A 26,167-nucleotide genomic window follows, 5' to 3' on the forward strand; every position below is an offset into this window, starting at 1 on the left:
TTCCGCCCCTCATCGGGAAGGCCCCCTCCAGGATTCCTCCGGATCCTTCTCAGCCTGCCGGGCTTCCTAGCCAGATGCTCTCGGAGAGGGAGCGGCGGCTCTGCTGGTCCCCAAGTTTCTACTTCCCGATCTCTTCTCTGTCCCCAGCTCCTGGTACCAGATAAGGAGGCGCTTCAGCTTCTGTGTGGGGAACCGGATTTAAATGTCTCTAGTACCCGGGGAGAGCGGGAGCGTCATGGAGCAGCCCCCTGCGTCTGGGATCTCGAGGTGCCACCGTCGCGGTGCACAGAGACAGAGACCCGCGCGCAGCCCACGAGGGTTGGGACAATGAACATCCGCACCTCGGGCAGCGGCAGCGGGCCTGCATGGGCAGGGGGCGGGCCGGGACCCTGCAGAGAAGAGAGGCTTCCTTCCCAGCCTCCTGCTGCCCGGAAATCCCTCTGCACTCCGCAGGCCCTCAGCAGGGGTCCCCAGGAAGGCAGTGGGGGTGGGGGAGGGATTTAGAGAGTGGGGGAGGGAAGCCCCGGGCAGTCCCTCTCCAGGGCTGCGCGGCTCTGAGAAAGCAGAAGCGAGTCCTGCTCGGCGGAGCCCCACCAGAGCCGGAATCTGGGAAGAGAAACTTGCCCACCGCGTGGTGGGAGAAGCTGGGGTGGCAGCTGGGGCTGCTCACCGCCGCTCCCCATCTGGGCGTCCTGCCGGGCCTTGGTGCTTTGAAGCACTGGGAGGAGGGTCCCTAGGTACTGGCAGTGGGGCAAGGGCCACCGCAGGACCGGCCCCTTCTCGCTGGACGTCGGAAGATTTGGCCACTTCCCCAGACACGCCCTTACCGCTTACTGAGGTGCGCCCCAGCCGCCCCGCCCTTACCGGCCGCCGCTCGAGCCGGGGAAGTGGGGAAGCCGGCGCAGCGTCCGGCGGGGACAGGACTAGACCCGAGACCCTGAAAGGCCGCCGCAGCAGGGCCAGAAGCCGACCTCGGTCCTCTCTTTCTCAGCCCTCCTGGGACCCCCAGTCCTGCCAGACCCAGCGAGTGACCCCAGGACCCTGGGCCCTCAGCTGACTGCCGCGCGCCCCCGACACTAGCTTGCCTTCCGGGACCCCGGACCTCCGACACACTCCATTCTTCCTGCCCGCCCCTCCTACCCTGTGCCAGGTCCCCCAGACCCTCTCTAGCCATAACCTCCTCCCCCAGGTACCCGGGGCGACTTGAGTCAGACCCCTTTTGAGCCGCGCCATGCGGCTGCAGGTGCTTCGGCCCTGGCTCCGGCTCCTGGCGCTGTTGCTGCCTCTGCTGCCGCCGCCCGTACTGGCCTCGAAGCCCGCCGCGCAAGACGTGAGCCTGGGCGTGGTGAGTGCGGGGTCCGCGGGGTCCGCGGGGTCTGGAATCCGCGGGGAGGTTGGGCAAGGGAAGCTGGGGGTCCGGTGAAGGCAGGAGGTCAGATTCGAACTTTCAAAGTGACAAAGGATGGGATCTGGGGACCCCGAATCTTAAATCTGTTGGGATGTTTGGGGATTTGGATTTGGAGGTCTGGAAAGGAGCTGGGGACCCCGACCACTGTGTCCACGCAAAGTCTGGCAAATCCAGAGCTGGAGTTCACCTCGGGAAGGGGCTGACCTGCATCCAGGCTGGGGGCCCTGGGCTCCTACGCCTGGGAGAGGCAGGGCTTCCAGGGTGGTGGGCTGGGAGAGCCTATCTCTTTTACCCTTCTGCTTCACCTGTCCGCTTCCATGGCCTAGGACTGGCTGACCCGTTATGGCTACCTGCCACCACCCCACCCCGCCCAGGCTCAGCTGCAGAGCCCTGCGAAGCTGCGGGATGCCATCAAGGTCATGCAGAGGTTTGCGGGGCTGCCTGAGACCGGCATCATGGGTAGGTGGCCCCACCACCATTCCCCTGCCCTGCCTCCGAGGTGCCCCACCTTGACCTGCAGTGTAAACTTCAGGTTGCTCCTGAAACATGGAAGTCATGAGGGTGTTGATGTCAGATCCCTGCACTGGACGTTCTCAGGCATTCATCTTTCCATAAGCAGCTATTGAGAGTCTCTTACATGCCAGGCCATTTCAGGCTACTTTGGTGCAATGGTGAATAAAGTAGGTAAGGTCCCAGCTCTCATGGAACCTACATGCTAGAGGGAGAGAGACACAGATCAAGAACATATGTATGCAAAAAAAGAACATATGTATGCAAAATTATTTCAGATAGTGAGTGAGTGTTTGAAGAAAATAAAATGCTAATGGTATTGAGGGGTTGGTCTGCTCAGGATGGGCCCCTCTGAAAGATGTTAAACCTCAGCTGAGACCACAAAGAGGAGCCAGCCATGGGAAAATGTGGGAAATGAGTGTTCCAGGCAGATAAAAAGGATGTGTGGCATGCCTGAGATTGTGAGCCTGGAGTGAAAGGATGGCTGAAGAACCTTGGCAAGAGTCTTGTCTAGGGGCCTTGAAGCTGTTTGGGTTTGATTTCAAGGGTGATCTGAAACAATTTGATCTGATGTGCAGTTTTAGATTTCTGGTTGCTGATGGTGGATGAAGGGTAGGGGCTCTGAGACCAAGAAGGAGGTGGTTGTACCATCCAGGCAAATGATGTAGGTGGCCTGAAGTGGGGGTGAGACCTGTGGCCAGAAGCAGTTGAATTTGTTGTGTATACTTTGGAAATAGTTGAAGGATCCTGGCCAGCTACAAAAGAAGGCAGGACCTTTATTATGTTTGGCCACTCTCATGAACAGCCTAGAACAGTACCTGGCATCTGTAGGTCTCAATTACTATCTGTCACCTCAACAAATGAGATACAGTTTGACCTTAATTTAAAGATGAAGAGGCAGGACGGTGCCTGTGGCTCAGTGGGTAGGGCGCTGGCCCCATAATGGAGGATGGCAGGTTCAAGCCCTGCACCAGCCAAACTGCAACGAAAAATAGCCAGGTGGTGTGGTGGGCACCTGTAGTCCCAGCTACTCAGGAGGCTGAGGCAAGAGAATCACCTAAGCCCAGGATTTGGAAGTTGCTGTGAGCTGTGACATCACGGCACTCTACCAAGAGTGATAAAGTGAGACTCTGTCTCTTAAAAAAAAAAAGGTGAAGACACTGCTGGGAATGGAGCTGACCAAGGGAAGGGGATTCCAGCTGGACCTAACCTGAGAGGGGGTGGGTTGCCACAGGAGACCAAATATCCAGCTGGCCTAGAGACTTTGGACTCTGGATGTGATGAGGACTTGGAAACAATGGTGTGAGGTGCAAGCAACTTGCAGAGGTTCCAGCTTCAAAAGAAGGGGTCCTTGCTGCACTCCCAGGACTCCTTTTTCCAGGGGCTGCCCTCTGGACTCTGAGGGTGCAGGGAAATAGGACAGAAGATCAGCCTGAGCCTTGGAGCACCAGCTGAAGGCAGCCAGTCCACCGAGGACAAGGTAGAGAGGGCAAGGCAACTCGGCGCCTGTAGCTCAAGCAGCTTAGGCGCCAGCTGCATACATTGGAGCTGGCGGGTTCGAATCCAGCCTGAGCCCACCAAACAACAATGACAACTACAACCAAAAAATAGCCGGGCGTTGTGGCAGGTGCCTGTAATCCCAGCTACTTGGGAGGCTGAGGCAAGAGAATAGCTTAAGCCCAAGAGTTAGAGGTTGTTGTGAGCTGTGACCCCCATGGCACTCTACCCAGGGCAACAACTTGAGACTGTGTCTCAAAAAAAAAAAAAAATAAATAGAGGGCGGCGCCTGTGGCTCAGCGGGTAGGGCGCCGGTCCCATATGCCGGAGGTGGCGGGTTCAAACCCAGCCCCGGCCAAAAAAATAAAAAATAAAAATAAATAAATAAATAGAGAGGGCAAGGCCACTTAGAAAGGAAGTAGTAATAGCTTGGTGTGAGCTGGCTTCCAGAGGCAGTCTGTCTGAGTTCACATCCAGGTGGTGGGGCCTCTTGGGCAAATTGCTTAACTTTTCTTTTTTTTTTTTTTTTTTTGGCCGGGGCTGGGTTTGAACCCGCCACCTCCGGCATATGGGACCGGCGCCCTACCCGCTGAGCCACAGGCGCCGCCCTGCTTAACTTTTCCAAGCCTTAGTTTTCTCACCTAGAAAGTTAGCTGATGCCATGATTAAGTCAGGCTGTCCTACTGCTGACATTCTCTCCCACCAACTGTTTCCTGCAGATCCAGCAACAATAGCCACCATGCATAAGCCTCGCTGCTCCCTGCCAGATGTGCTGGGAGTGGCAGGGCTGGTCAGGCGGCGGCGACGGTATGCTCTGAGTGGCAGTATGTGGAAGAAGCGAACTCTGACGTGGAAGTACGTCTCGGAGCCCACCCACATCCTATGCCTGTCTGGGAGGCCCCAGCTTGAATGGCTGCCTTTTCCCTCCATGGCCACCCTTACTCATCTCTCCTGTCTCTCCAGGGTTCAATCCTTTCCCCAAAGCTCCCAGCTAAGCCAGGAGACTGTGCGAGCCCTCATGAGCTATGCCCTGACTGCATGGGGCGTTGAGACAGACCTCAAGTTCCATGAGGTGGATTCTCGTGGCCAGGAACCTGACATCCTCATTGACTTTGCCCGGGCCTACCATCAGGATAGTTACCCCTTTGACGGGCTGGGGGGCACCCTAGCCCATGCCTTCTTCCCTGGGGAACACTCCATTTCTGGTGATACTCACTTTGATGATGAAGAGACCTGGACTTATGGATCAAAAGGTAAAATCTCCCCTCCTCAAAGAAGTCTTTTCCTCAGGTCTGTCCTTAAGAATTAGTTTTGTGCAGGGCGGCGCCTGTGGCTCAGTGAGTAGGGTGCCGGCCCTATATGCTGAGGGTGGCGGGTTCAAACCCAGCCCCGGCCAAACTGCAACCAAAAAATAGCCGGGCGTCGTGGCGGGCGCCTGTAGTTCCAGCTGCTCGGGAGGCTGAGGCAAGAGAATCGCGTAAGCCCAAGAGTTAGAGGTTGCTGTGAGCCGTGTGACGCCACGGCCCTCTACCGAGGGCGGTACAGTGAGACTCTGTCTCTACAAAAAAAAAAAAAAAGAATTAGTTTTGTGGCAGCGCCTGTGGCTCAAAGGAGTAGGGTTCCGGCCCTATATACCATAGGTGGTGGGTTCAAACCCAGGCCCGGCCAAAAACCGCAAAAAAAAAAAAAAAAAGAATTAGTTTTGGGCAGCGCCTGTGTCTCAGTGGGTAGGACGCTGGCCCCATATACCAAGGATGACGGGTTTGAACCTGGCCCCAGCCAAACTGCAACAAAAAATAGCTGGGCATTGTGGTGGGCGTCTGTAGTCTCAGCTACTTGGGAGGCTGAGGCAAGAGAATCGTCTAAGCCCAGGAGTTGGAGGTTGCTGTGAGCAGTGACGCCAAGGCACTCTACCGAGGGTGATAAAGTGACACCCTGTCTTTAAAAAAAAAAAGAATTAGGTTTAAGGCTTCCAGCCCATAGCTCATTGGTTGGTTAGGGTGCCCCTACATACACGGGGGCTGGTGGGTTCAAACCAACCCCCAGCCTGATAAACAACAATGATAACGACAACAAAAAATAGCCGGGCGTTGTGGCAGACACCTGTAGTCCCAGCTACTCAGGAGGCTGAGGCAGAGAATCACTTAAGCCCAGGAGTTGGAGGTTGCTGTGAGCTGTGACACCACAGCACTCTACCAAGGGCGATAAAGTGAAATTCTGTCTCTGAAAAAAAAAATTACATCCAAGGATGAGGCTGTCAGTTAGGGGGTCTCCAGAGAAACAGCACCAATAGGATTTGTGTGTGTCTAAAAAGATTTATTTTAGGGAATTGGCTCACAGGGATCATGGGGGCTGACAAATCCAAAATTTGTAGGATAGGCTAAAAACTCAGGCCAGATTTCTGTAACAGTCCTTTTTTTTTTTTGGAAACAAGAGTCTCACTCTGTTCCCCTGGATAGAGTGCTGTTGTGTCATAGCTCACAGCAACCTCTGATTCCTGGGCTCCAGTAATCCTCTTGCCTTATCCTCCCTAGTAGATGGACTATAGGCACCCACCACAATGATTTCTTTCTTTTTGTTCTTTTGGTTTTTGACAGACAGTCTCACTTTGTCCCCTAGGCTAGAGTGCTGTGGCATCATAACTCACAGCAACCTCAAACTCCTGGGCTCAAGTGATCCTTCCAAGTAGCTGGGACTACAGGTGCCCACCATAACACCTGGCTATTTGTTAGAGACAGGGTCTCACTCTTGCTCAGGCTGGTCTCAAACTTGTGAGCTCAAGCAACCCACCCGCCTTGGCCTCCCAGAGTGCTAGGATTACAGGCATGAGTCACCTCACCCAGCCTCACAGTGATTTCTGTTACAATCTTGAAACCAAATTCCTTCCTTTCTGGGAAACCTCAGGTTTTGCTCCTACAGCCTTGAACTGGCTGCATGTGGGCCCCTACGTCATGAAGGCTGATCTGCTTTACTTAGGTCAACTGTTCCTAGATGTTGATCACATACACAATACCTTCACAGCACATCTAGACTGGTGTTTGACCAAACAACTGGGGAGCATAGCCAGGCCAAATTGACACATAAAATTAGCTATCACAGGGTGGCGCCTATGGCTCAAAGGAGTAGGGCGCTGGACCCATTTGCCGGAGGTGGCAGGTTCAAACCCAGCCCCAGCCAAAAACTGAAAAAAAAAAAAAAAAAAAAATTAGCTATCACAGAGGCCTGTCAGATTCCCAGTTCTGAGCTGAGGCTGAGGACTTACAGAGAAAAAAACAAGTCTTTTCAGCAGCTGAGTCAGAAGAATGATCGGCAGTTACTACACACATAGTGACACAACCACATAGAATCTCAACAGAGGAAGTTCTCTAGCCTATGGGTGCTCAGAGGAGAAGTTGACCCAAAGCTCTTGGGCTAGGGGATGCTTCTTGGAAGGGTAATTCATTCACTCAATATGTATATGTGTCTATACACATACATACTGGCTGCACAAGTCCGAACAGACAAGATCCTGCTTTCCTGGGATATATAGGGAGGAGGATCTATGGTAAGAAAGTATAACCAGTGAACTGCCTGAGCCTGAGCTAGTCAGGGGTAAGAGGACCCAATGGGGGAGAAATAGCCAGGGGCATCCGAGGCTGAAAGGAAAAAATATGGTATCAGTCATGCACAGTGGCTCATGCCTGTAATTCCATCTCTTTGGGAGGCCAAGGTGAAAGGATTGCTGGAAGCCAGGAGTTCAAGGCCAGCAACAGTGAGACCTCATCTGTACAAACAATAGAAAAATTAGCCAGGCATTGTAGCGGCACCTGCAGTATGAGCTACTTGGGAGCTGAGGCAAGAGGATCATTTGAGCCCAGGAGTTTCAGGTTGCAGTAAGCTATGATGCCATGTCACTCTGCCTAGGGCTACAGAGTGAGACTCCATAACAAACTAACTAGCAGGGCAAGGTGGCTCATGCCTATAATCCCAGCACTTGGGACACTGAGGCAGATGGATTTCCTGAGCTCACAGGTTCGAGACCAGCCTGAGCCAGAGGGAAACCTCGTCTCTAAAAAAAAACAACAAATAGCTGGGCATTGTGACAGGTGCCTATAGTCCCAGCTACTTGGCAGGCTGAGGGAAGAGAATCACTTGAGTCCAAGAGTTGGAGGTTGCTGTGAGCTATATGTCACGGCACTCTACCAAGGGTGACAAAGTAAGATTCTGTCTCCTAAAAGAAAAAAGAAAAAAAAAAAGCCAGGTTGGTGTGTGCTTGTCTGCCCAGCTACTCAGGAGAATGAGGCAGGAGGATCGCGTGAGCCTGGAAGTCTGAGGTGGCAGTGAGCTGTGATGATGCCACTGCACTCTAGCCTGGGTGACAGAGGGAGACCAGCTTGCCTGGATGTCAGTAGGGAGATTGCAGAATGTCCCATTATCACAAAGAATCTAGCAACATTTGTGGAAGAGTTGGGACCATAGGATTCTGAAGGCAGTAGGGAGTCATTGAAGAGTTTTATATTCTGGAAATATCACTGGCAGTAGTGGGCGGGGGCACAGGATAGAGGTGGGGAGGTGAGAGATTCTTGCAGGGTGCAGTTAGGAGATGGTAGTGGTTGTTCCTGGAGAGGGGGCAGTGGACAGATAGGAGGGAAGGGCAGTGATTTGGATCTGGCTGGATCCTGGGAACAAGGGAGACAAAGAGGCAGGGTGACATCCGAGGTGAAGCTCAGGCTCTGGAGGATGCAGGTAGGAAGCGTGTGGAAGGAATAGGCTGGCAGCAGGCAGAGGTGACTGAAGGTTTGGATGGTTTTGGCACGAAGGTGGGGTGTTGGCAGTTGAGGCTGCTGCTCTGGAACTTGAACTCCGCAGTCCTAGGTCAGGTTCCCCAGATGTGGAGTTCCAGACGGAAATTCTTATGCAAGTGATTTCTTGGAGCATATGCTTGGGGGGGGAAAGGGAAGCAGGAAGAGACTAGAAGCTGAGCAAGGATGTGGTCTCAGCGGGAAAGGAGTCTGATCCCACAGGAGCTCTATAGCAGGAACTGTGCCTCTGTTGGTCTCACCGGGACAGGCCCAGCTCTTTTTAGCCCCATAGTGACTGCCTTAGTTGTGGCTGCTGGGGGGTTCTGAGTGAAGGGAGGAGGGGGCAGCTGGGAGGGTGCCCAGACTCTGCCGAGGGGTTGGGGAAGCACAGGATGGAGAGGCTGAGTGCTGTAGCATTAGGAACTTGGGCTTTGAAGCTGAACTTAACTCAAGGTGCGTCCACTTGCAATGTACAAGTTACTTAACTTCATTGCAGTCAATTTTCCTCATCTGAGAAGTGGGGAGAAATAGTACCTGCTGGTAGTGTGGGTTTGTGGATTAAATGAGTGATGCACCTAACAGCTCTCAGCACAAAGCCTGGCTCAGAGCTGTGCTCTGTGTGTTGCCAGCTGCTGTCAGAGCTGAGCCATGTGGCAAATTTGAGAGTCATCAGGCCATGGGAACTGAGAAGGTTCCTGGGAGGAAAGTGTAGACTGTGAAGATCAGGTTCAGAGCCATGGAGATGGAAGGACAAGGAAGCCATGGCTAAGGGGTAGGCAGCAGGAGAGAAGAAGGAATCAGTGGGAGGTGGAGAAAGAACAAGAAAGGTGATAAGAATAAGAGAGAAGAAAGAGGTATTCAGCAGTGACCCAGGGAGCTACATGGCCTGTGTTTGCTCGTTCAAGGACAATGTGACTTCTTTTTTTTTTTTTGTAGAGACAGAGTCTCACTGTACCGCCCCCGGGTAGAGTGCCGTGGCGTCACACGGCTCACAGCAACCTCTAACTCTTGGGCTTACACGATTCTCTTGCCTCAGCCTCCCGAGCAGCTGGGACTACAGGCGCGCGCCACAACGACCGGCTACTTTTCTGTTGCAGTTTGGCCGGGGCTGGGTTTGAACCTGCCACCCTTGGCATATGGGGCCGGCGCCCTACTCACTGAGCCACAGGTGCCGCCCGACAATATGACTTCTTAGTGCTTACAGGCTCATTGGGTAGGGGAAAAATCCAGACTGCAGTGAGGTTAGATGTGAGAGGAGTGGAGGAAGTAGAGACTGAGTTTATGCCACTGACCTAACGGACTAACCTGGCTAGGCACGGACACTCCAGAGCAGTATGGTGTGGGAGGAGTCTGAACATGTGTGAGCCAATAGCAAGAAAGGAGTGGGGCATGGATGGATTGAGCGGTGGGTATACAGCAGCATGCAGGAATGCTTGGATGGATGGGTGGGACAGTGTCCTTGTCTTGGAAGAGGCGATTGAGACTAGGTCCTCACCCAAGGCAGGGTGGGAGACAGGAGGTGAGCACAGGGAAGATAAAGCTATCTGCCCGGAAGTTACACATTACATCAATGGCCTGCTCTGGTGAAATAGGAAACACATTTGTCAGCATTTGTGACTTGAGAGCTGGGGGCTGGGGCTGGATGGAAGCTTGAGGGGCTGTAGCCTGGAATGGACCCTAAGGGGAGAGAGCACAAGGGCTGCCTGCCCAGCCAGGGCAAGTGTAGGAAGACAAGCTGGGGGCCCTGCAGACTGCCTTCCTGGAATCTCCTGGGGCTGAGCCTGCATGGTGATTGTGGTTGTGTAATTTCCTCCAGTTGCATGGCGTGAGAAGGGTGCAGGAAGGGGTGCATGGCCCGGAAGCCCAGTGCAACCAAGGAGAGGCAAGGCAGGGAAGGGAGGTGAGAGATGAAAGAGATTGCCTTGATTTAAACAACAAACTTCCTCCAATTTCTCAGAAAAAAAGGACTCAGCAACAAGAAAACCTACAGTTGACATGGAAATTCATCAGTGTATTTGCAATTTAACCAAAACTATCTGGGGCGGCGCTTGTGGCTCAAAGGGTAGGGTGCCAGCCACATATGCTGGAGGTGGCAGGTTCAAACCCAGCCCAGGCCAAAAACTCCAAAAAAAAAACTATCTGCGGTCATTTCTGGAAAAGGCAGGATGACATAGCCAGGGTACTTTGTTGGCTGACTACTTTGACCTGTCTGTGCCTCAGTTTCCTTCTCTGTAAAATGGGTATAGAAAATAGAGGTTTGGTGAGAAGTAAATTAAGCCAACTGTTTGCTACTCTTTTTAGGACTTGCCTGAAAGTTTCATTCTTAGGCTCTCAATCTAGTGGCCTTTAGGGGCTCAGTAAAATGTGCTTTTCAATTCTCCAGGTCAGTTCCTGCTCCCACCACTGCTAACTCCAGCTAGAGATTTCCATGAGGCCCATAGCTCATCGGGAGGGTGCAGACACATACACCAAAGGTGGCAGGTTCGAATGCAGCCTGGGCCAGCTAGAACAACAATGACAACTGCAACAACCAAAAAAATAGCCAAGCGTTGTGGCAGGTGCCTGTAGTCCCAGCTACTCAGGAGGCTGAGGCAAGAGAATCGCTTAAGCCCAAGAGTTTGAGGTTGCTGTGAGCTGTGACGCCACAGCACTCTACCCAGGGTGACAGCTTGAGATTCTGTCTCAAAAAAAAAAGAGAGAGATTTCCATGAGGCAGATTGACATCTAGGGGGAAATCTGTGCCTCCCCATGGGGTTGCCAGACCGTGTCTTAGTCTCTTCCTGCCTTTCACAGGCTGGAGCAGGGGCAGCAGGCTGCTCATGGATCAATGAGGAGCTGGGGTTTGGCCAGGGCTGGAGTGTGAAGAGGCTCAGTCCTGGTGCTTGGGCTGGATCCCGAGGGAAGAGACCACTGTGGAGGGAAGAGGCTGGCGCCAGCCAGCTGCCTGTGGTCTGAGAATGTCTTACAGGAGGGAGCGCCATGATCCCAGGGAGAGGAGGAAGGCAGCAGTAGAGAAGGGTGGGGATCCGGGGAGGAGCGATGGGGGAGGGGTGGAGGAGGAAGGGAAAGAGGAGATGGGCGGTAGGAATGGGGGATAGGGAGGTCTTGGGAGCCAGGACCAAGGAGACTGTTCCTGCTGACCAGCAGGCCTCACTCCAAGGGACTTCCTAGGCTGCCCCTTTCCGGGTGTGGGGGTAGCCTCAGTTCCAGCCACTCTCCCCCCTCCCCAGATGGTGAGGGTACCGACCTGTTTGCTGTGGCTGTCCATGAGTTTGGCCATGCCCTGGGCCTAGGCCATTCCTCCGCACCCAACTCCATTATGAGGCCCTTCTACCAGGGCCCAGTGGGTGACCCTGCCAAGTACCGCCTGTCCCAGGATGACCGAGATGGCTTGCAGCAGCTCTATGGTATGGGGAGTGGTAGGCCTCCCAAATCAGCCTCGTGACCTGCCCTGGGGCTTCTACAGCAGCCAGGTTCCCCACACCCGTCTGCCTCTTTCCCCACAGGGAAGGCATCCCAAACCCCATATGACAAGCCCACGAGGAAACCCCTGGCTCCTCCTCCCCAGCCCCCAGAAAGGTGAGTCATCACCTGCCATGAGAGCTTGGGTGGCCACCTGCGTATTCCTAGAATCCTCTGGGGATAGGATGGTAGGAGTCCTCTGCCTCATAGGACTGTCAAGGTAAGCTAAGACATAAGGAGCCCCCATCCCTTTGCTCACCTGTCCTTCCTCCCAGCCCTTCAGACCCAGTCCCTAATCGATGTGAGGGCAATTTTGATGCCATTGCTAACATCCGCGGGGAAACTTTCTTCTTCAAAGGTGAGCCACTTCACATGGCCCCTGACCCCACACAGTTGGCTTCCTACTTACTTAGGGCAACCCCACTGGGGCTGTAGTCATTCTTGGGAAGTGCAAATTTTTGTGCTAAAAGTGGGCAGCTCTGGACAAGCCACACTGAGTTTGTCACCCTAGATCCACGGTACCCTAATTTCCAGAAGGCTTCCCCACCCCCTAGCCACACTGGGGTTGGGGGAGAAGACTGACCATCTCATGCCTCCATGCCAGCTGCTTCTGTTCTCCACAGGCCCCTGGTTCTGGCGTCTCCAGCCCTCAGGACAGCTGGTGTCCCCGAGGCCTGCGCGGCTGCACAGCTTCTGGGAGGGTCTGCCCACCCAGGTGAAGACTGTCCAGGCTGCCTACTCCCGGCACCGAGATGGCCGAATCCTGCTCTTTAGCGGTGAGTGGGGAAGGAGAGCTGGGCGGGCTGGCAGGGCTTGGGGACCCCACCCTGATCACAGAGCCTTCTCCTTCCAGGCCCCCGGTTCTGGGTGTTCCAGGACGGCAGCTGGAGGGCGGTGAGCGGCCGCTCACGGAGCTGGGGCTGCCCCCGGGAGAGGAGGTGGATGCCGTGTTCTCCTGGCCCCTGAACGGAAAACCTACCTGATCCGGGGACAGCAGTACTGGCGTTATGATGAGGCTGCTGCGCGCCCCGACCCAGGCTACCCACGCGACCTGAGCCTCTGGGAAGGGGCGCCTTCCGCCCCTGACGACGTCACTGTCAGCAGCACAGGTAGGTAGAGCCCAGAGGCCCCTGGGACCTGCAAGTTGCTAGCCCTGGGGGATGGAGCGATAGAGGCCATCCTGGGGTGGGGGTTAGAGGGCCGGCAGAAAAGGGCGGGATTGAGCAGGCCAGGACCAATACTCTGAAGTGTCTCCTGCTCCACAGGTGACACCTACTTCTTCAAGGGTGTCCACTAACTGGCGCTTTCCCAAAGACAGCATCAAGACTGAATCGGACTCCCCCCAGCCCATGGGGCCTAAGTGGCTGGACTGTCCCGCCCCCAGCTCTAGCCCTCGCTTCCCCCGACCCCCTAAAGCGACCCCGGAGTCAGGACCCTGCAATTGTCAGTGTGAGCTCAATCAGGCTTCTGGGCAGTGGCCCACGCCTCTCCTGCTGCTGCTCTTGCCCCTGCTGTCGGTGGGCGTCGCCTCCCCATAAAAGGGACGAAGTGAGCTTCCTTCTCGGAAGGGCCGGAGCCCCACCTCTGGAGCCCCCTTGCCTGTTCCCAGGGCCCGGGGCTCTTGCGCGACCGGCACAGGACGGACTACCCCACCCCAGGCCGCCGTCTCGGGCGCCTCGCTCCCGACCCGGGGGCCGCCAGGGGGCGCTGCGGACTCTCTCTACGGAGCCTTGTGGGAACAGGGCGGGGCGCAGGTGCGGGATTGTGGACCCTGGATTAGGGGCCGGATTTACACGGGGGTTGAAGGACAGAGGGTTGGACCTTGGCCTAGACACACTGATTGGAAAAAACCCGGCCGCCGGCCTCGCGCTTCCCCCCGCAGGCCGTTCCTTTTCCCGGAAGGGCCAGCCTTTCTCGCACTCTATCCTGCCCCCACCCCTGCTGGCGACAGCGTTTGAGATCCTTGTGGATCCTTACAAGACAGGGCTTGTGGGGAAACTAAACCCAGCCATCTCCCACACGCTGCTCCGAGTTTCCCTGCGGCTCCTCATCCTGTCCCTGCTGCCACGACATTCCACTAGTCACTGCACATTCGTGGGGACCCAGGACCCAGCCCCAACCTAGAGACCACCCCTGAGGACCCATGCCTCACGTACAGCGCGCTCCGGAGCACTCTGGGAGATGTTGGTCTCATTTCCAGTCACCCCCATCTAGGCCACGCACCTTGGATGCCACTCTCTTGCCTTAAAAAATTTCTTCCATGGCTCAGTGCCCGTAGCACAGTGGTTATGGCGCCAGCCTCATACACCAAGGGGCGCGGGTTCGAACCCGGCCCAGGCCAGCTAAACAACTGCAACGAAAAAATAGGCGGGCGTAGTCCCAGCTATTTGGGAGTCTGAGGCAAGAGAATCGCTTAAGCCCAGGAGTTTGAGGTTGCTGTGAGCTGTGATGACAAAGTGAGACTTTGTCTCAAAAAAAAAAAAAAAAAAAAACTCTTCAAGCCTTCAACCCTGAGTTTCTACAGTTTCCCCTAGAATAGCTTGGCTGCCATCAGCTAAATGCCAGTGGGGAGATGGTGGACTAAATCCTCTCTCAGGCCCACCACTGCTCCCCACTCCCTGAGGGTCCTAGTTCTTGGGTAAGGGATTGGTGGAACCTGGGCTTCTCAGTCACCCCCTACTCCCCACAGATTCAGAACCTAAATCATTGCTTCTGGAACCATGCTTCTAGACTATGCCACATTAGAACCCTTGGGAAAGCTGAAAAAATGTAGATCCCATGGCCTCACCCTGATTCCTCATTCTAGGGATGGGGCCCGGAATCTGTGTCTTAGCGAGGGGGGGGGGCGTTCCGCAGTGGTGGCCAAGGGTGCTATGGATCAGCTGCTGGCCGTCTCCTGGCATTTTTCTGTCTCTGTGGTTTTCTTCATTCCTGGGACCCATCTCTACAGAGCTACATTGACAGCCTTAGTTGACAGGTGGCCACCCTGCCATGGATGGAGTCACATAGTGAATAGGCTACTTCATAGGTTGCCATCCAGCCTCCGTGACCAGGGAAGTTTGCCCCCAGTTGTTAATGGGAACCAGACCAGCATGTGGACAAAAGCCAGGCATCTTCCGCCAGTCCATGAGTGAGAATTCCACACTACCAGGAAACCATCTGGGCTTCTGTCAGTTTCTTTTCCAATTAGGAGGAAGGGGAAACTTGTATTTTTTGTGTGTGTGTGATTTTTTTTTGGCCGGGGCTGGGTTTGAACCTGCCACCTCTGGCATATGGGACCGGCGCCCTACTCCTTGAGCCACAGGCGCCACCTGGAAATTTGTAGTTTTATAAGTTATCAGCCCTACCTAGAAGGATGATCATAATGATTAGAGAGAGCTACTTAATTCTTCTGAGCATTGGTGGATCTGGGGTGAAGTTTGGTGGCGGGAACTGTACAGATGGGAGTTGCCCTGCTTTGCAGAAGCTGGAATCCAAGCTTGATTGGGAGTGGGGAGAAGATCTAAGTAGCAAGAATGAGGGGAGAAGGCAAAAGGAAGAACCCAAAAGTTCCTTGGGGTGAGCCCAGAAGAGAATGTGTGATATTGAGACACTTTCATGGCTACAGGTAAACTTCTACAACCTTGGCTGGCTGCAGTGACTCATACTAGTCATCCCAGTACTTGGGGAGGCCAAAGGGGAGGGGATCGCTTGAGGTAAGTAGTTTGAGACTAGCCTGAGCAAAGTGAGACCTTGTCCTTTTGTGGTGGGTGCCTGTAGCCCCAACTTGGGAGGCTGAGGAAGGAGGATCCCTTGAGCTCAGGAGATTGAGGTTGCTGTGAGCTATGATGCCACAGTACTCTGGCCTGGGCAACAGAGTGAGACTCTGGAAAAAAAAAAAAAGAAGGAATGGCTCAGTGCCTGTGGCTCAAGCTGCTAAGGCACCAGCCACATACACCTGAGCTGGCCGGTTCTAATCCAGCCCAGGCCCGCCAAACAACAATGATGGCTGCAACCAAAAAATAGCCAGGCATTGTGGTGGGTCCCTGTAGTCCCAGCTTCTTGGGAGGCAGAGGCAGGAGATTTGCTTGAGCCCAGGAGTTGGAGGTCGCTGTGAGCTGTAATGCCACGACACTCTACCCAAGGTGACAGCTTGAGGCTCTGTCTAAAAAAAAAAAAAGAAGAAGAAGGAAAAACTTCTCATTTGTGGTTGTGGTGGTACCAAGTCCAAGTCCACAACAGGTCAAACATAGTCATGTGTAGCAATTCACACGAGCAGCCTCAAAGTAAAAAGACCTCCTAGAGAGGGAGGGGTTTGCCTCTCCAGTGGAGCAGACCCTGGTTCAACAGGATTTTCCCTTTTTATGTTGGTTCCTTAATTCTGTATTATGTGGGGGTGGAATATTCATGCTTTTTTTTCTTAGAAAGGGGTGGAGAATTCTTAGAATAGGGACCTTCCAACTTCTAATTTTTTTTTTTTTTTTTTTTGAGACAGAGCCTCAAGCTGTCGCCCTGGGTAGAGCGCTCTGGCATCACAGCTCACAGCAACCTCCAAGTCCTGGGCTCAAGTGGTTCTCTTGCCTCAGCCTCCCAAGTAGCTGAGACTACAGGCGCCTGCCACAATGTCTGGCTATTTTTTGGTTGTAGTTGTCATTGTTTGGCAGGCCCAGGCCAGATTCAAATCTGCCAGCTCTGGTGTATGTGGCTGGTGCCTTAGCCGCTTGAGCTACAGGCACCACCACCACCTCCTTTTTACTTTTTTTTTTTTTTGAGACAGAGTCTCACTTTATCACCCTTGGTAGAGTGCTGTGGCATCACAGCTCACAGAAACCTCCAGCTCTTGGGCTTAGGCGATTCTCTTGCCTCAGCCTCCAGAGTAGCTGGGACTGTAGGTACCTACCCTATGCCCAACTGTTTTTGTTGCAGTTTGGCAGGGCTGGGTTCAAACCCACCACCCTCGGTATATGGGGTTGGTGCCCTAACCACCGAGCCACAGGCGCTGCCCCATGCTTTTTTTTCTTAGAAAGGGGTGGAGAATTCTTAGAATAGATACCGTCCCACTTTTAATTTTTTGGGGTTTTTTTTTTTGAAGGTAAATATCTTTGTATTGAACAAGAATGAATCATTTGGTTTTATTTTAATGCTTTTTCTTTAGTTGGTTATACTTTTATTTTTTTTTTATTTTTTATTTTATTTTATTTATTTATTTTTTTTTTGTAGAGACAGAGTTTCACTTTATTGCCCTCGGTAGAGTGCCGTGGCATCACACAGCTCACGGTAACCTCCAACTACTGGGCTTAGGCGATTCTCCTGCCTCAGCCTCCCAAGTAGCTGGGACTACAGGCGCCCGCCACAACGCCCGGCTATTTTTTTGTTGCAGTTTGGCCAGGGCTGGGTTTGAACCCGCCACCCTCGGCATATGGGGCTGGCGCCCTGCTCACTGAGCCACAGGCGCCGCCCTTATTTTTTATTTTTTATTTATTTATTTTTTTTATTGTTGGGGATTCATTGAGGGTACAATAAGCCAGGTTTTGGGGTGTTTTTTTGAGACAGGGTCTCTGTCACCCTGCACAGAGGGCCATGGCATCATCATAGCTCACAGCAACCTCAAATTCTTGGGCTCAAGCAATCCTCTTGCCTCAGCCTCCTCAGTAGCTGGGACTACAGGCACATGTAGTCCTGGCTCCACATTTTATTCTTTTAGGGGTGGCTCAGAATCTGTCTAGGAGCTAGGTGTAACTTCTATCATACTAATGTATGTTAATGAGGGAAAAGTAACCTTTGGTCACAAGCTCCTAGTTTCTGTGCAGGCTCCTAGTCATAAAAAGTCCCTAACCTCAAGATCCTGCTATTGTGGGTTTTTTCTTTGTCAGACCCTCTACCCCTGACCCACACTTTCTTATCTCCTGCTGTGCTGTCCCTTATGTCTGCTACACAAAATGTGTCATATTAAAGTGATTATTTTACTTTTTAAAACAGTATAGTTAAAAATATTGGCAAGGCTCATATTCAAAATTAAAAACTAGGCAATGTCCATAGTTCAGTGGGTAGGGCGCTGGCCACATACACTAAGGCTGGCAGGTTTGAACCTGGCCCAGGCCAGCTAAAACAACGACGACTGCCAACAGCAACAACAACAATAAAAAGCCCAGCTGGACGTTGTGGCAGGTGGGCGCCTGTAGTCCCAGCTACTTGGGAGGCTGAGGCAAGAGAATTGCCTAAACCCAGGAGTTGGAGGTTGCTGTGAGCTGTGATGCCACAGCACTCTACCAAGGGTGATAAAGTGAGACTCTGTCTCAAAAAAAAAAAAACTAGCCAGGCGTTGTGGCAGGTGCCTATAGTTCCAGCTACTAGGGAGGCTGAGGCAAGAGAATTGCTTAAGCCCAAGAGTTGGGGGTTGCTGTGAGCTATGACATCATAGCACTCTACTGAGGGTGACAAAGTGAGACTCTGCCTCTAAAAAATAAATAAATAAAATAAAATCTATAATGTTTGAAAAAAATAGCTGGGCATTGTTGTGGGTGCCTGCAGTCCCAGTTACTCAGGAAGCTGAGGTAAGAGGATTGCTTGAGCCCAAGAACTTGAGGTTGCTGGGAGCTATGACACCATGGCACCATGGCACTCTATCGAGGGTATCAAAGTAAGACTCTGCCTCAAACAAAATTAAAAAGAAAGAAAGAGGGCAGCGCCTGTGGCTCAAAGGAATAGGGTGCCAGCCCCATACACCAGAGGTGGTGGGTTCAAACCCAGCCCCAGCCAAAAAAGAAAGAAAGAAAGAAAAAAGAATCGGAGGGTGGTGGGTTCAAACCTGGCCCCAGCCTAACTGCAACAACAAAATAGCCGAGCGTTGTGGCGGGCGCCTGTAGTTTGCAGCTACTCGGGAGGCTGAGGCAAGAGAATTGCCTAAGCCCAGGTGTTGGAGGTTGCTGTGAACTGTGTGATGCCATGGCACTCTACTGAGGGCGATAAAGTAAGACTCTGTCTCTAAAAAATAATCTGGGCTAGCCACCTGTGGCTCAAGCGGCTAAGGCACCAGCCACATACAACTGACTTGGCAGGTTCGAATCCAGCCCGGGCCCGCCAAACAACAATGACAGCTGCAACCAAAAAATAGCCGGGCGTTGTGGCAGGCGCCTGTAGTCCTAGCTACTTGGGAGGCAGAGGCAGGAGAATTGCTTGAGCCCAGGAGTTGGAGGTTGCTGTGAGCTGTGCTACTACAGGACTCTACCCAGGGCAATAGCCTGAGGCTCTGTCTCAAAAAACAAAAGAAAAGAATTAGAGAGACAGGAATTATAGTAAAAGTCATATATCAATATGTGGAAAACATACACTGGTTTGGCTGAAAAAGGTGGAACATATCAAAGCCGGGGGCAGCGGTTCTCAAACTGTGGGTCTTGATCCACAGGAACTGTATGAAAGGGCTGAGGCATTAGGAAGGTTGAGAACCACTGGCTTAGAGGTTATAGGTAGGTTTAGAGATTCTTTAGCTGACAATTGGCTGAAAGAGTTAAGCTTTATCTAATAGACTAAGAGTCAGCGAAAAGAATGATGAGTTAAGATAAGGGTCTGTGAATCAGAGACCAACTGCAGGACATATGCCCAGGCTCAAGTGGTTTGTTGTGTATATCAAGGACCTTCAGGTAAGTCTTACATAGCCTTAGGTCTATGAATGACTCACCAAGAACGTCTCTAAGGGGAGGGGGACATGATGAAACATGGCTGATCTCCTTTCTCATGGCTGGCAACTGAGTTTTAGGGATCTCCTGGGTCAAGAGAGGGTTTAGTCAGTCAGTTGCTGGGGGTAGCCCTAAGATTTTCTTTTCTTTTCCTTTCTTTTTTTTTTTTTTTTTTTTGCAGTTTTTGGCTGGGGCTAGGTTTGAACCTGCCACCTCCAGTATATGGGGCTGATGCCCTACTCCTTTGAGCCACAGGCGCCGCCCAAGATTTTCTTTTAGTTCACAAAAGGATACCATCAATATGTGTTTGGGGGAGAAAAAAGAGATACTGGGAAAAACTCTGCCCCCAAATTGCAAAGGGCTCCAGGTAACAAGAAACCTTCAGGAAAGCAAATGATTTCCTCAGGTCCAGAACTCAGAGAATGAGTGGATGGGGCTCTGGGTCCCCACATCCTCACTAATAACTCCAACCCAAATATCCTTACACTGGGGACATGATTATCAGATTTTCTTTTTTTTTTTTGCAGTTTTTGGCTGGGGCTGGGTTTGAACCTGCCACCTCTGGCACATGGGGCTGGCGCCCTACTCCTTTGAGCCACAGGTGCCACCCCCCAATTATCAGATTTTTTTTTCAATTATCAGATTTTTATAAATGGGGAACCCCAAGGCTCTATGCCTCCCCACTGAAGCCTCAGATGCAATTTCTTTTCCTTTCATTTTTGTTCTTGTTATTGTTCAGACAGAGTCTCACTATATTAACCTCTGTAGAGTGATATGACGTCACAGCTCACAGCAACCTCAAACTCTTGGGCTTAAGCAATTCTCCTGCCTCAGCCTCCCGAGTAGCTGGGACTACAGGTGCCCGCCACAATACCCGGCTATTTTTTTGGTTTCAGTTGTCATTGTTGTTTAGCAGGCCCAGGCCGGGTTTGAACCCGCCAGCTCCAGTGCATGTGGCTGGCACCATAACGTGCTATAAGCGCCAAGCCTTCTCTTCTTTCCTTTCTTTTTTTTTTTTTTGAGACAGAGTCTCAAGCTGTTGCCCTGGGTAGAGTGCTGTGATGTCACAGCTCACAGCCACCTCAAACTCTTGGGCTTAGCTGATCCTCTTGCCTCAGCCTCCCAAGTAGCTGGGACTACAGACATCCACCACACACGGAGCTATTTTTTTGTTGTTGTTGCTGTTGTCATTGTTGTCAGGGGTCCTCGAACTGTGGCCCACGGGGCACATGAGGTAGTGTGATTGTATTTGTTCCCGTTTTGTTTTTTTACCTCAAAATAAGATAGTGCAGTGTGCATAGGAATTTGTTCATAGTTTTTATTTTTTAAACTATAGTCCGGCCCTCCAGCGGTCTAAGGAACAGTGAACTGGCCCCCTGTTTAAAAAGTTTGAGGACCCCTGTATGGTCCGGTCTGGGTTTGAACCCGTCAGCCTCAGTGTATGTGGCCAGTGCTCTGCCCACTGTGTTATGGTGTTATGGATGCTGCCCTTCTTTTTTTTTTTTTTTTTTTCGAGACAGGGTCTTGCTTTTGGCACCCTAGGTAGAGTGTCCTGGTGTCATAGGTCATAGCACTTGAAACTCTTGGGCTCAAGCAATTCTCTTGCCTCAGCCTCCTGAGTAGCTGGGACCATAGGCCCGGCCACGATGTCCAGCTCTTTTTAGAGCCAGAGTCTCACTCTTGCTCAGGATGGTCTCCAACCCATGAACTCAGGCAATCCACCCGCCTCCACCTCCCAGAGTGCTAAGAGTACAGGTGTGAGCCACTATGCTGGTCTCCAGATGCAAATTGACAGTGGAGATTCAATTGGTGCCAAGATCCCATTGCAATGCCTTAACTCCATTTTGTTTATAGAGCCAGACTTACTCCATTTTGCTAAGGACTTTGCTAAGAGCTTTCAACAACAGGAAGCTCAGCTGAAGGCTGCAGAGTTTAGCAAAAACTGTAAAAACCTGTGAAACCACAGCTCCTTCTTGTAAGCCCTCCCCTTACCCTATAGATATAATTTTGCAAGTATTGGCTCTTGTGAAACTTGGCTTGCTTTAAGGACTCCCCCTCCCTTACAGAAAGCACCTTATAAAAGGTTTCCACCACTTTTTCTGGGGGTTGAGAGACTTTGAGGCATAAGCCCTTTCTCAGCTGGCCAGTCAATTAAAGGACCTTTGCTTAGTTTGGACTCAGTGTGCTGGCGTTTCTCTATTCCACTCGCTATCTATTTACTATCTATTTATTTATTTTGAGAAAGTCTCACTTGGTCACTCTTGGTAGAGTGCGGTGGTGTCACAGCTGACAGCAACCTCAAACTCTTGGGCTTAAGTGATCCTCTTGCCTCAGTCTACCAAGTAGCTGGGACTACAGGTGCCCACCACAACACCAGGCTAGTTTTTTTTTTTTTTTTTTGTAGAGACAGAGTCTCACGGTACCGCCCTCCGGTAGAGTGCCGTGGCGTCGCACGGCTCACAGCAACCTCTAACTCTTGGGCTTACGCGATTCTCCTGCCTCAGCCTCCCGAGCAGCTGGGACTACAGGTGCCCGCCACAACACCCGGCTATTTTTCTGTTGCAGTTTGGCCAGGGCTGGGTTTGAACCCACCACCCTTGGCATATGGGGCCGGCGCCCTACTCACTGAGCCACAGGCGCCGCCCCCACCAGGCTAGTTTTTATTCTCTTTATTTATTTATTTTTTTTTTTTCAGACAGAGTCTCACTTAGTTGCCCTTGCTAGAGTGCTGTGAAATCACAGCTCACAGCAACCTTGAACTCTTGGGTTCAAGCAATCCTCTTGCCTCAGCCTCCTGAGTAGCTGGGACTACAGTTGCCTGCCACCACGCCTGGCTATTGCTTTTTTAGAGGTAGGGTTTTGCTGTTGCTCAGACTGGTCTTGAATTCCTAAGCTCAGGCAATTCAACCACCTTGGCCTCCCAGAGTGCAAAGATTACAGGCATGAGCCACCATGCCTGGCCTACCCAAGATCCCCTTTAAAACTGAAGACTGGCTCTCTCTGGGCAAGATGGCGGGGGGTGAGGTTGGAGTGACTCTTGGTCAGCCGCAACTTTCGCGCCAGGATCTTGCTACCTTGGATGTTACCAAGTTGACACCACTTTCACATGAAGTTATCAGCAGACAAGCCACAATTAACATAGGTACAATTGGTCATGTGGCTCACGGGAAATCCACAGTTGTCAAAGCTATTTCTGGAGTTCATACTGTCAGATTCAAAAATGAATTAGAAAGAAATATTACAATCAAGCTTGGGTATGCCAATGCTAAGATTTATAAACTTGATGACCCAACTTGTCCTCGACCAGAATGTTATAGATCTTGTGGGAGCAGTACACCTGATGAGTTTCCTACAGATATTCCAGGGACCAAAGGGAACTTCAGATTAGTCAGGCATGTTTCCTTTGTTGACTGTCCTGGCCATGATATTTTGATGGCTACTATGTTGAACGGAGCAGCAGTAATGGACGCAGCTCTTTTGTTGATAGCTGGTAATGAATCTTGCCCTCAGCCTCAGACTTCTGAACACCTGGCTGCTATAGAGATCATGAAATCGAAGCATATTTTGATTCTGCAAAATAAAATTGATTTGGTAAAAGAAAGTCAGGCTAAAGAGCAATATGAGAAGATCCTTGCATTTGTACAAGGTACAGTAGCAGAAGGAGCTCCCATTATTCCAATTTCTGCTCAGCTAAAATACAATATTGAAGTTGTCTGTGAGTACATAGTAAAGAAAATTCCAGTACCCCCAAGAGACTTTACTTCAGAACCCCCCCCCCACTTATTGTTATTCGATCTTTTGATGTCAACAAACCTGGCTGTGAAGTTGATGACCTTAAGGGGGGGTGTAGCTGGTGGCAGTATTCTAAAAGGAGTATTAAAGGTAGGCCAGGAGATAGAAGTCAGACCTGGTATTGTTTCCAAGGATAATGAAGGAAAACTAATGAGTAAACCAATCTTTTCCAAAATTGTATCACTTTTTGCGGAACATAATGATCTTCAGTATGCCGCTCCAGGGGGTCTTATTGGAGTTGGAACAAAAATTGACCTCACTTTATGCCGAGCTGACAGAATGGTGGGTCAGGTACTCGGTGCAGTTGGAGCTTTACCTGAAATCTTCACAGAATTGGAAATTTCCTATTTCCTACTCAGAAGGCCTCTAGGCGTACGCACTGAAGGAGACAAGAAAGCAGCAAAGGTGCAAAAGCTGCCTAAGAATGGGGCGGCGCGGGCGGCGCCTGTGGCTCAAGGAGTAGGGCGCCGGTCCCATATGCCGGAGGTGGCGGGTTCTAAACCCAGCCCCAACCAAAAATCACAAAAAAAAAAAAAAGATAAAGAATGGGGCGGCGCATGTAGCTCAGTGAGTAGGGTGCCGCCCCCATATACCGAAGGTGGTGGGTTCAAACCCAGCCCTGGCCAAACTGCAACAAAAAAATAGCCGGGTGTTGTGGCGGGCGCCTGTAGTCTCAGGTGCTTGGGAGGCTGAGGCAGGAGAATCACATAAGCCCAAGAGCTGGAAGTTGCTGTGAGCCATGGCACTCTACCCAGGGCAGTAAAGTGAGACTCTGTTTCTACAAAAAAAAAAAAAAGCTGTCTAAGAATGAAGTGCTCATGGTGAACATAGGATCTCTGTCGATAGGAGGGAGAGTTAGTACGGTCAAGGCAGATTAGGGCAAAATTGTTTTGACTAATCCTGTGTGCACAAAAGTAGGAGAAAAAAATTGCACTTAGCCGAAGAGTTGAAAAACACTGGCTTTTAATTGGTTGGGGTCAGATAAAAAGAGGAGTGACAATCAAGCCAACTGTCTGACGACTAAAGAATCCCAGTTAAATAATACATTTGGATGGAGTAGGATTTCTCTTAACCTAGGGGTATGTTTTCAAAGTAATATTAGGAAATTTATTTCACAGCTCATTACCTTAGTAGGTAGCTAGCTGTAAGATTATCCTCATTTTTAAAGGCGGTGCCTGTGGCTCAAAGAGTAGGGTGCCAGTCCCATATGCCGGAGGTGGCGGGTTCAACCCCGGCCAAAAACCACACACACAAAAAAAAAGATTATCCTCATTTTTTGATGAAAATTTAACCTCTGATATTAAAATAGTATCTATAATAAATACGAAAATTGGCATAACGTTGCATTCAATCTACATTTTAGCAGAAGTTAAGCATTCCCAAATGTCTGATTTATAATGTCAACACAGGTTCAAAAGGAAATCATTTGTTGACGGCTGCAACCAAAAAGGAAATCAGCCAATCTTTGCTATGGCATACACACATGCTGCTGAACCTGTTTGAAATAAAGTTTGTTGCTTTTTCAAAAAAAAACAAAACTGAAGACTGGGCTTGGCGCCTGTGGCTCAAGCGGCTAAGGCGCCAGCCACATACACCTGAGTGGGCTTGCCAAACAACACTGACGGCTGCAACCAAAAAAAATAGCCAGGTGTTGTGGCAGGTGCCTGTAGTCCCAGCTACTTGGGAGGTGGAGGCAAGAGAATCGCCTGAGCCCAGGAGTTGGAGGTTGCTGTGAGCTGTGATGCCAGGGCACTCTACCCAGGGCGACAGCTTGAGGCTCTGTCTCAAAAAAAACCCTAAAGATTGGGCTCGGCACCTGTGGCTCAAGTGGCTAAGGCTCCAGCCACATACACCTGAGCTGGCGGGTTTGAATCCAGCCAGCCCAGGCCCACCAAACAACAATGACGGCTGCAACCAAAAAATAGCCGGGCATTGTGGAGGATGCCTGTAGTCCCAGCTACCTGGGAGGTGGAGGCAGGAGAATCGCTTGAGCCCAAGGAGTTTGAGGTTGCTGTGAGCTGTGACAGCACGCACTTTAATGAGGGCGACATAATGAATCTCTGTCTCATGAAAAAAATAAATAAATAAAAAGAAGAACCACCTACATGAATGCACTCACTAGGGGTACGATGTCTTAATGGATTTGGACAAACCTCATTTGGGAGCACCCCATTTGCAATGGACTATTTGTGTGTTTGCCTTAATGAAATTGGTGGAACCTCATTTGCGGGGACTGTTTGCAACAAACCATGTGCTTAAAACAATCTAAAGACGGAGAGGTGACCCAACATGAGGGGCCTAATCTTTTTGATAATTGGAAGTTTCACTCAGTATTAGTGGATATCTTGTTAGGCTGGGTAGGGGGGGCTTGTCCTACCCAAATGGAGAGCATGTGTCAAGTTCCAAGATAGACTCCTGCCAGGACTGCAGGCCAGGCCAGGTGCTTTGCTGGGTTCCTGTGCTTGTATGCCAACACAGAGCAGGAATAAACCTTGGATGATGGGCATCAGCAGTCTAGGAAAAGCAGACAAGCACAGAGAATGACATGCTGGTGATGACACTATAGGCAGGCAGCTGCAGAGGTGGCTCAGCAGCTCCTCCTCAATCAATCACCATGTTTAGCTACCCCATGGCTGTGTCCATTGGGGAAACCTTGCTTCCAGCCATCTGCACTTGGTATACTACAGTGTCCTGTGGTCATCCATGAGCAAACCCCCGGTAGGAACCAATGGGGAATACGTTTCAGAGGGATTGGACTGAAAAAAAAAATGGAAAAAATATTTTCTGTCTCTCTAACATTTTGGGAACTAAAACCCGAATCCTTGCCTCAGATTAGTGGTTGGGAGGAGCAGAGAATGTCTCTTATGCTTTGTGCCACAGAAATAGATCCAGGGAATCGTCTGGGAGGCGATTACAAGATCTTCTTAGCTGAAGATGGCATTAATCTGGGTGGAGGTCTTGAGACTGTTTTAGCTGAAGATGGGCTTGGTCCAAAATGGGATTATGAGGTCAGAACCTTTGAAAGTTTTGTACTTCTGCACAGAAGCAAGAATTTGGATTTT

At 51.2% G+C, this 26,167-nt stretch overlaps 1 protein-coding gene and 1 pseudogene across 2 annotated transcripts; both read left to right on the top strand.

Moving 5' to 3' along the window:
• Nucleotides 1-628: 628 nt before the first annotated feature.
• MMP25 (matrix metallopeptidase 25) lies at nt 629-14,390 on the top strand. The gene is given in 13 exon segments (XM_053554259.1): nt 629-1,345; nt 1,735-1,867; nt 4,135-4,270; nt 4,379-4,668; nt 11,427-11,603; nt 11,703-11,775; nt 11,934-12,016; nt 12,282-12,434; nt 12,512-12,535; nt 12,538-12,627; nt 12,630-12,767; nt 12,924-12,952; nt 12,954-14,390. Coding segments are annotated over 13 exon segments (1,683 nt in total). The 5' UTR covers nt 629-1,231; the 3' UTR covers nt 13,197-14,390.
• A 7,923-nt stretch (nt 14,391-22,313) lies between these two features.
• On the top strand, nt 22,314-24,122 carry LOC128560812 (eukaryotic translation initiation factor 2 subunit 3, X-linked-like; annotated as a pseudogene). Its single transcript, XR_008373155.1, has 2 exons — nt 22,314-23,514; nt 23,898-24,122. The product of XR_008373155.1 is annotated as a eukaryotic translation initiation factor 2 subunit 3, X-linked-like (transcript).
• Nucleotides 24,123-26,167: the final 2,045 nt, after the last annotated feature.

Source organism: Nycticebus coucang, chromosome 12 (assembly GCF_027406575.1).
Source record: "Nycticebus coucang isolate mNycCou1 chromosome 12, mNycCou1.pri, whole genome shotgun sequence".
Lineage (NCBI taxonomy): Eukaryota > Metazoa > Chordata > Mammalia > Primates > Lorisidae > Nycticebus > Nycticebus coucang.